Source organism: Benincasa hispida, chromosome 6, assembly GCF_009727055.1.
Source record: "Benincasa hispida cultivar B227 chromosome 6, ASM972705v1, whole genome shotgun sequence".
NCBI classification, from domain to species: domain Eukaryota; kingdom Viridiplantae; phylum Streptophyta; class Magnoliopsida; order Cucurbitales; family Cucurbitaceae; genus Benincasa; species Benincasa hispida.
In genome coordinates, this window is record NC_052354.1 from 26,787,752 (window position 1) to 26,797,887 (window position 10,136).

The 10,136-nt window shown below is 34.7% G+C and overlaps 2 protein-coding genes across 2 annotated transcripts; one reads left to right on the forward strand and one right to left on the reverse strand.

Annotated features, from left to right (window-relative positions):
* Positions 1-601: 601 nt before the first annotated feature.
* LOC120079326 (LOB domain-containing protein 33-like) lies at positions 602-1,891 on the forward strand. The gene is made up of 2 exons (XM_039033486.1): positions 602-1,144; positions 1,529-1,891. Exons 1-2 carry the CDS (start codon positions 839-841, stop codon positions 1,889-1,891), a joined length of 669 nt encoding a protein of 222 aa, XP_038889414.1. The 5' UTR covers positions 602-838.
* Positions 1,892-3,904: 2,013 nt separating this feature from the next.
* LOC120079451 (AT-hook motif nuclear-localized protein 15-like) lies at positions 3,905-8,689 on the reverse strand. Its single transcript, XM_039033637.1, has 3 exons — positions 6,542-8,689; positions 6,105-6,154; positions 3,905-4,253 (listed from the first exon to the last, which is right to left on the reverse strand). The coding sequence occupies exons 1-3, from the start codon at positions 7,284-7,286 to the stop codon at positions 4,212-4,214; spliced, it is 837 nt and encodes a 278-aa protein (XP_038889565.1). The 5' UTR covers positions 7,287-8,689; the 3' UTR covers positions 3,905-4,211.
* Positions 8,690-10,136: the final 1,447 nt, after the last annotated feature.

Below are 10,136 nucleotides of genomic sequence, written 5' to 3' on the forward strand. Positions count from 1 at the left end.
CTACAATTGTTAATTTAAATTCACAATAATTACTTTCACTTTTATTTCCACAAATAATTCATATTAAATTCTCATCATATATCAATAAATAGGATATATTTATTATCTACCTTATAGGTAGAATGTCTTACATCAAATTTTGAATTTCTTAATGCTTTAAGTGTAGGTTCTTGAAGCCAAAACGAATATAATTAAACTTGGAATATCGTATGTATGTTAGCATTTATGAGGTACGTGGTTCAAATTTCTTGATCTTCTACTACCTACACCTAAATAAAAAATATATTTATGAAAATTCATTTTCACCATGTTGAAACTATTTTGAAACATCATTTTAACGATTCAAAAGTACGAAATCAAACATAAAGTTTATTTTAAATATTAAAAAATGATTTTGACAATTTTAAATGGATAAAACATGTCTTAAATTAAAGAAACAACGACTTCATCAACTTGAAGTTATGAGATAAGAATGATGATTTCTAATTAAGTTTTTGAGAAACTCATAATTTCCATGAAGAATCTTTCGAAAAATAGGCTCTTTTAAGGCATAAATTGGGAAAAAGCCCTTACCCCAATGTGAGACTGACATTGTAGCCCATAAAGGAGACCCCAAAAAAGAAAGCACGTACACATACACACTACTTTTCCTAAAAAAGTTATTATGCCTTTGGGATAGAACAAAAATAACCTTACAACCAAAAAAAAAAAAAAAAAAGCATAATGCAAATGATGGGTTATAAAGACCAACATCTCTTCTTCTTAATTTTATCAAACTTGTCCAATAGTTGTTCCTTTTTCTTCTTGTACTTTAAAGTGTCATCATATAATTGAGACAATGACAGGCCTTAACTCTTCTATTTCTTCTTCTTCTTCTTCATCTTCTTGTGGTGCTTGCAAGTTTCTTAGGAGAAAATGTAGTGATCAATGTGTTTTTGCTCCTTTCTTTAGCTATGAAGAAGCCACTTCCCATTTTGCAGCTGTTCATAAAGTGTTTGGTGCTAGTAATGTCTCCAAGCTTCTCTTACATCTCCCCGTCCATATCCGAAGCCACGCCGCCGTTACCGTTGCTTACGAAGCTCTCGAGCGCATGCGAGATCCCACTTATGGCTGCGTTGCACATATTTTCGCATTGCAGCAAGAGGTTGTTTTGAAAATCGTAAAAACTTAAGCGGATAGATTACAGTAAACTTATGTGTGACCTTTTCATTCCTATAAGGGTATTTAAAAACCCTAAAAAATTAAACAAATGGATTACATTTTATTTATGCATATTTTTAATCCTTTTATAATCGTCAAAATGAACATAGCTCAACTAGTATAATATTTGTACTATCAATCGTAAAGTTAAAGGTTCGATTTTATAATCACTTGGAAAAGACCGAACCATAATAAAAATTTGAATAACCACGATCCTTTATATCATTTATATACTATTTGAAACAACCACTACTGAATTCGAAAGTTTAAGTTACGTTCTTTCCTCCTACATTAGCCTCTCTATATATTAAATCTCCCTCTCTTGCAGGTCGCGAGCTTGCAAGAAGAGATAGAAATTCTGGGGAGCCAAATAGCAAATTTCGCGGCTGCCGGTGGGAGCATTGCAGCGGTCGAGAATCCACTTATAGATCAGCTTCAAGTCTCACAGCAGCTGAATGATTTTGGGGTGATGAACACAAATGATTATCAAAATGAGCTGCTTTCTGAGTTGCCATACCAAAGTTTTGATAATGTCCAAAATGATAATGGTCAAATGATATCTCCATTGTTTTGTTTAGGGGAAGAAGATGGGGTTTTAGGGTTTTGCAACTCAAATAATGTTGTTGAGAGATCAGCCTTTGATGTTTCAGTTGAGGAGAATTTTATTGGATATCCATGGGTAGTTGGATGATGAAGAAAATAATTTGAAGTTTTTTGTAGTTGGCCTTTGGCTTAAATGGAAGAATAATAATTGGTCTTTATGTTAAGATTTTTATAATCTAACCTTGTTTTGATTTAACAATTAAATATAAAATGTATATTTTCAAACACTCGAAGAAAAGTCATGTCAAATAGGACTTACTACATCTTGGTAAACTTGATGTTTGATGTTGGATAAGCTCATTTTTCACATATATTTTAAAAGTGGGTTATTAGATTTGGAAGCATTTTATAAAATGATTAGTATTTATGTTTAAAGTGTATGTATCTAGAAATGATAAAGTACTAATATAATACAATTAAAGCTACAAAACAAAATAAGTGAAGTGTTCATTAGAAAAATATTATATATAATGAGAAAGATAGAATATTAATATAGAGATAAAGTTAAGGAGGTAAACAAATATTTGTTTGTGTGAGAGTTTGTACAAAGTGAGAGAATAATAATATTGAAAATACATGAGAGATAGACTAACCAAAAAATAAATTAAAGTATATGAAATCTAGACTAGAGATAAAAGGTACTCAATAAAATACTTCTAAATTGACATGTTTTTCTTTTTGTTTGGGAACTACTTCTAAACCATGATCAAACATAAACATTTTAGATAAGAAATAGCTATTCAAAACTACATTTTCAATAACTTCCATTTTTTTAAGTTCATATTAGAGGATCGGAATCATTAACCTTTGAAATGGTAATTAGTGTCTTATCCACTGAATTATATATGTTAAAATTGACATCGATAACTTTTTTTCTTACAAGGGAAAATAAAAAGGTAAAGATTAGCACATGAGCAAAAGAGAAGCATCAAAGACTATTTCAAAATCCACCCCAATGAGGATCGCTTTCGTTCCAAACTTTGTGTCGTTTTAAGTTCTTTTAGGATGGCATCTGACAGTTGAATTGCATCTTCTACTTGTTAGGCCGTCGACATAAAGTTGAAATCATTTGCAAATCTAGCTTTTCCTTCAAGCAAATTCCAAAGATTCAAGTAACCTCCCTTTAGAAGTTTGAAAATTGCATAATATTCCCATTTGAATTACTTTTGATATATGATTAAAAACTATATCATGTTATATTATAATTAAAGAGATGCCCATTCTTTGAAAGCTAGCTTTAGGATGGGCTTATTAGCATCATGATCACCACTATGAAAGGCCCACCTCCCATTCTAAGGGGATAAGAAAGACCATGCACCCATTTTTTCCACAAACCCAGCATGTGTCAATCACTGAGTTATTGCTCAAAAGGGCTCCACTGTAAATTATTTAACTTCCTAAACCCCTTCTTGCCTTTCCCTTTGCAGCCAGCTCATAGGGAAGGTTCTATTTTCTATTTTATAAGTTCCTTTGATGAGGATCTTATTAAATAGGGCTACCTTCTTGCTTCTACATTATAAGTTGCACTTTCATGAGGATCTTATTCAATAGTGGAAGTTATACTTTAATATTACTTGATGCATATGAGGATCCTATTGAATATAAGAAAGGTTCTCAATGTGAGATTGATATAGTTTCCAAGAGTTCTTATCCACTTCAAAACATTCTTTCAGGTTGACTTTGATGAAAGCTCTAAAGAAAATACTACATTCAAATATAAAAAGTCATCTCTAGTTGATTATATATTTATAGTATTGTATTATGCTAATAATCACAACCTAGTTTGACATAGAAAACAGAAAGACGATATTCAATAATAACATTTATTAATCAATTTGAATCATAACATTTAATATTTGAGTATCTAATATAACACTCCAGACCCAAGACTCGGATTAGGATTCGAAAAATCTCCAAACTAAGCAAACTTAACTATGGAGTTCTTATAATTGAGTCGCCGAAAAGAAAGATGCACCTTATTAGTATAGATATAATAATTATCAATTCTTTTAAGCTTTTTTTTATCCATGCTTCCATATGCTCAGAGTCCCTGATCTCAATTCATTCATGTACCTCTCCTAAATTTAAATGTTTCGTCATATTCAACCGAAGTCTTTGTTCAATTTTCGTGATTGTTTGAAGTGAATTTAGTTTTAAAAAAGTTAGAAAGAAAATTCATTCACTTTACAATTCGGAAAAGGGCATGCATACTACAATGGTGGTAATTAGTTTGCAGAGAGATCAACAGCACAAGAACTATCCAAAACGTAGCATTGGATGTCTTTTTATGTTTCTTCCATGGCAGCTCCACAGCCTCACCTGGTCGTCTATCAGCCTCGATAGTTCAAACCATTCCCCTCTTCGGGTTTAAGAGCTCGATCGTTGCAAAGATTTTGTTCCCAGTTTATTCAGATAAACAGCTTCTTACCAACAAAATTTTTCAGAACCACCTGCACAAAAGTAAAAGGTTATGGAAATTTTGCCATTGGAATATCTTCTAATGGTAGTAGAAGTTTTTTGTGGTCATGTTTCTCAAAGCATATTACCAACAGAAACTTGTCAAATCAACCAAGGAAAACTGAAGTACAGCCATAGACTACCAAAAACAAACCTAGTTTGATTAAGGAAAGTGTAAAAGTCAGTCATTTCGAGGACAGTGCAAATGTTCCATAATCGTCGAACCCATTCAATACAATAGGTCTTTTCTCCCTACACTCTTAAAACTCATTGCAACTAAGCAATGCAAAGCATAGTATTTGAAAAGAATTATACTGATTTCCAATAATCAAAATCATAAACTTAACATCAACTTCAATTCATCCCACTTTTTACATTCGACAATGCCCCATAGTAAAATTTTTCTCCTACATCCAATACCCGATTAGAGTTCTATGTTGAAAATTTCAACTCGAAACTAAACAATTTGAAGTAGGCTCGATGAACTAGAATGTGTATTATCAATGTAGGAGTACAAATTCAAAGGCAACCATTGTAATGTAATCACTATGGGTTTTGGTTGAATACAAATTTCATCCTTCAAAAAACAACTAGAATTTCAAGTCAAAAGATGACTATAAGGGAAAAATCAATTTGAAGCCATCTATGGTCATACTTTTCAACCCTAAAAAACCACCATTTTGGAACTTTTCCTACCACGGACACCAACCTCCATTGACTAAGAGCAATTTAACAAAGAAAAGTTAACATCGACGAATATGCAAGTTTGTGATGGTAAAATATGAACTTCAACAAAAACGAATTTACTGTACTTAAACGGCTAAAAGTCCTATGATGATTCGACACACCACCCCATCTATGAAACAAACACCAAAGCAATAGAAAATGTAAAAATCTCGACACTTAACCAAAGAGAGGACTCGGCATTTGTGCGTATTTAGATTCCATGTTAGACCAAAACAGCTCAAAATATGTCTGTGTCGTACATAAACTATTGTGCAATAGTTAGGGCATATACATTCCATTTTAGTCATTTTACACGACATTAAAGATTCTTACTATTCATGTTGATTAAAGCATTCATCAAACACCAAAACTATAAGAAGTGTTTATCAACATGTTCTATTATTTCATGTTCGTTGACAAGGATGCTTTAAACAAAAGGGTAGAAAGCCAGATGATTATCAACAGTAATTATACAATAGGGTAAACTTATGAATGTTTAATTATCAATGTAATGAGTATATACATCGATTCAAAAGAGAGCAGCACATAGAATTATATTCAAACAACACTTTATAGACAAGTGGGTGGGAGTAGTTGAAAAAAAAAATCAACACTCAATTGGATAACTCCTCATAGATAACCAAATCAAACCAATCAATTTTGTCATTTTCCAGACATTATTCACCTAAAATTCTTATCAACTTTACCATTTAAACCAAACGATAACCCAAAGCTAAATAAGGCTTACCCCATCATTACAAATCCTTTAGGGGGATTTGTTTCACAAGTCTCAATAGTTTGAGAGTATGAATGATCTAGAATTGAAAATAGGAAACTACTATTCCTATGGCTAAACGTTTAAGAGAATAATCTTTAGATGTGTCTATGTCAAAGAAGATATCCTAACCATTCACCATATTTCAATGGCAGAAAAACCATGCACCCTAAATTGTCATCAAATCTAGTTCAAACTTGTGCATGATCGCGCCCTAACAAATTTTTATAAATGTTCCTCAAAACCATAATACTAGGCATATTGGAAAGAAGAATGATCATAGAAATAATTCTGAAAGAGAAAGAGAATATGCAAATACTGTAAAAGAAAAAGAAGCATGTACCTGATCAAAGAATATTGTGGCTCCAAATTCATACTTCCCCACTTGTTCACCTATACCATTATAGATTCATTGATTCTGACCAAAGATGAGAATCAGAAATGATGCATATAGAAAGAAGAATGCCCATATGATCATAGTTATTTCCATATGACACAACACAACATTACAAAAGAGAAATGAGTTTCAACAAGAAAAACAAAGGAAAACCAAAGTATAAACAAACAAAATCCTACCAGCTCAACTTGATATATATGATGCTTACAGATAATTAGACAAGATGTTTAGCAGAAAAAAGAAATTTGATCAGTTCTCAAAGTTCAAACAAAACTAACACCTAATTATCTCTCTCCTTTCTCTCTCACTTTCCCTCTATATCTCTTAAAATGGAGGTGGGGCTCTAGGAGGACTCCAAAACACATCATGTGAAGAAACCTGACCATTTGGCACCAAATTTGGAGCCATATTGTAGACTCCCATTGACGGCTGTTGATGCTGTTGTTGCTCCCCCATGCTCTGAGAAGTTGAATTGTTCTGGCTAGTTCCAGACTTGTCTCCAGCAGCCACCTCCTCGTCCTCGAGCGGCAGCCGCTCGAATGTCGCATTGGTGAAAGTGGCAGCAATGACGATGACTGGACCGGTTGCAACGAGTGCACCAACGACAATGCCACCAACGACCTGCCCCTGCCCGCCAGCCAAGTAGACAGTTAACCCAGTAGCACCTGGCGGAGCTGGGGCGGGCAAAAAAGCACCAGAGAGCGACAAGATATCGAATCGACCCTGCAGCGTAATAACACCGCCAGGGGCTGCCGGATGTCGAAGAGTAACATTGGCGACAACCCCATTTCCGCTAAGAACCGAAACTCCTCGCTGCCGGCGCTGGGCGAAGTTCGAGATGCTTTCAACGATGTCGCTGCCGCTGCCGATTTCCAAAACATGGCTCCGAAGAGCATCGGGGCTCTCCTTCGTTACAACCACCGGTGGCTTTGGCTTGTTCTTAGATCCCGGCGGCCGGCCACGAGGGCGGCGCGTGCTTGAACTGCTGCCTGGTTCAGCTCTCTCATGGCTACCGGAGTTCTCTTCATCAGCAGCTTCTAAGCTTTGCTTTAATGGAGTCGAATAAGGGTTGCTGGTGCTGCTGTCTGTGGTGGTGGGTATATTTTCAGCCCACCATCGATTCGCCATTTCTTCTTCTATATTTCTTCTTCTCTTCAAGATTATCAAAACCCCAAAAGAAAACCAAATACAAACATATACACGAAACCAATGAGGGAATCCAATGGGGGCAAGCAAAAGAAGTTTCTATCTTGTTTTCCCTTTATTCCCCTTTCCCCCACACTTTCTCTCTCTAAAATGAATAACGACAAAGAGAAACAACGACCCAGCAAGTGAAAAAAAATAAAAACTAGCTAATCCCTTGACGCTTCTGCAGCTTCTTTCTTCTTTCAAACTTCAATAGAACAAAACCCAGATCGATAACTGCACTAAAATGCCCTAAAATCACAACCCCATGACTCAAAAAATCAAAACCCTAATCAGATCCAACAGTCCACAAAAGGCAGAAAACTTAAAAAACAAAAAAAAAAAAAAAGGACAAAAAACAGAGAGAACCCCAAAGAACGACGAGGTATAAAATCAGTGCAACCAAATGGAGAAATCAAAGCCGTGTTGGAAAAGACATCTCTCTTTGAAGAAGAAGAAGAAAACCCATCATTTTCTCGCTTCAAATGGAGTACAGACAAAAGGAAACAATGTGGGGGGTGGGTCTCGATTCAGGATATAAATACACACGAAAGGGTTGGCCCAGAAAACTGTACCTATCTTTAATGTACTCAAAAGGGTCAGAAAAGAAAAGAAAAAAAATAGTACAAAGATCCCAAGAGGACGTTTCTACTCTTACTCCTGCCTGATCCTGATGCGTCCTCTGTACTGCTGAAGAAGAGGGCGATGGAGAGACGGGAAGGACTAAGGAGGGGGGGCCGGTTAGTTTTTTTTAAGCTCTTTCAAAACTTTGTACGATAAGATTTTTGACAGTAGACACTGTTGAATCACAGTCTATGAAGGCGGTCTAACAGAGATGGTTATTTCTTGTCCCCCACTTGCTGCTCTGCTCTGTTCTGTTCTGTTTCTGCTAAGCTCAAGTTGAATTGAAGGGCACACTCTGTATTGGGTTTGTGGTTGAGTCCTTGGGCGGCAAGTTTTTATGGGGATTGATCATGAAGAGAAGGGTACGTGTAGGGCTGTGATTTGGAGGAGAATGGGGAGTGTGGGGATCGAGGAATGGGAAGAGGTCACAGTCTGAGAATACCGACAAAGGTATTGAAATGGGGCTTAAGGGTTAAGTTTTTTGGATTGGGGATTGGTAAGGAAGAAGATGAAGGAGAAGAAGAAGATCACCGCCAAAAAACAAAGGAGCTTTGAAGGCAAATAGTCCGCCACCACAATCCCCCATTCCCTTTCTTTCCTCATTTTGGGCCATTTGCCTCTTTCTGGAATGTTTTCAGGATCCACATCATATCTTGTGTGGAGAGAGGATGTAGGGAATAGTTTGGTTTAATTGCAAATATGACCTTTTTTGGGACATGGTTGAATTTAGATATGAACTAACTAACTCATTATTTGGGAGTCAGTTTCATATGTCATCGATATTTTATATAATGTCTACCAATAGTATACTCAACCATCATCACTACTAGATCTCGTTGCTCAACTTCAGTGACCACCTCCGACGGCCAATTTCGTGATTGCCTTTGGCGACCACCTTTGAGAGCCAACTCCAGCAACCATCGCTTGTTGCCAACTCCGGCAACATCCAACCACCATTGTTGATCCCTAACTCCAACGACCATTATACTAAATTATGATTACTATAAATTTGGGTTTTGTTGACACACAAGTTTTTTGTTTTGTTGATGCTTGTGACATAAAACCGTCAATAAAGCCTTAATTTAAAGCTTAAAAATAACTATCGATGTAAAAATACATAAAACATCAATAAATGTTTATATTTAGGTTGACACAAAAGTACATAAGTTTCGTTTTGGAGATTTTTGTATGGATGACGTTTTTTAACTCCTAAATGACTAATGACATGTCTTTCACAAACGTATGAAATTTAATCTTTTGCTTACTCACTGCCATTTTATATAGTATCGCATTAGGGATGACCATATCTAGTATAGTAATGTCTATCATGATCTTCATTTTTCTCACTTTATTGTGCTTTCACCATGAATATTTGCGGTGGAGTGGAGAAAAATGAAGATCACGGTAGATGTATTAGGTCAAGGATAGACCATGATCACTAACACATACTGCATTGCGATAATGTGTGCTTACAAGTAGAAGGTTGAATTTCATTCGTTAATGGGAGGCGGGTCATTAATCATTAAAGCACCCCTGAAAAGGTAATCCATACAAAAATCTCCTCATTTTGGTAATTGTAGTTTGGTTAAGTCTCATGATATTTTGTTGACTAGAATATAATTTAATTTGTATATATGTGTTTTTTACTAAAAGATTAGAAGTTTGAATCTTTTACTTCGCATGTTATTGAACTACAAAAATGAAAGATTGAATTATAAGTTTAATCCCTAACACCATGTTTGGTATGATTTTGTTTTTAGTTTTCTATTCTTCAAATTTATACTTGTTTTCTCATAAATTTCATAGTATGGTTTTCAGATTTCTAATTAAAACACTTAGATTTTTAATCAAATTCCAAAAAAACAAAAACACATTTTAACTTTTTAGCTTTAAAATTTTGGTTTTGTTTTTGAACGTATTGGTGGAAAATGAACAACTAAACCAAGAAATATATAGATAAAAGTAGAATTTATAATCTTTATTTTTTTTAAAAAAAAAAAAAAAACTAAATGGTTACTAAACAAAGTCTCAACTTTCATGTTTGCGTTAAAATAGGTTCTTCAACTGAAAATGTTTCTACTAGATCTAATCCCTAAACTTTTAAGTTTATATTACATAGGTCTTTAAACTTAAAAAGTATCTAATAAGTTCTTAGATGTTCAATTTTAT

Excerpts from the sequence above, each read along its gene's own strand:
- LOC120079326 (XM_039033486.1), top strand. The coding sequence starts at position 839 with ATGACAGGCCTTAACTCTTCTATTTCTTCTTCTTCTTCTTCATCTTCT. Across the intron at positions 1,145-1,528 it reads TTTTCGCATTGCAGCAAGAG|GTCGCGAGCTTGCAAGAAGA; the intron begins GTTGTTTTGAAA and ends CCTCTCTTGCAG.
- LOC120079451 (XM_039033637.1), bottom strand. The coding sequence starts at position 7,286 with ATGGCGAATCGATGGTGGGCTGAAAATATACCCACCACCACAGACAGC. Across the intron at positions 6,155-6,541 it reads TCCAAATTTGGTGCCAAATG|GTGAACAAGTGGGGAAGTAT; the intron begins GTCAGGTTTCTT and ends ATAATGGTATAG. Across the intron at positions 4,254-6,104 it reads CCACAATATTCTTTGATCAG|GTGGTTCTGAAAAATTTTGT; the intron begins GTACATGCTTCT and ends ACTTTTGTGCAG.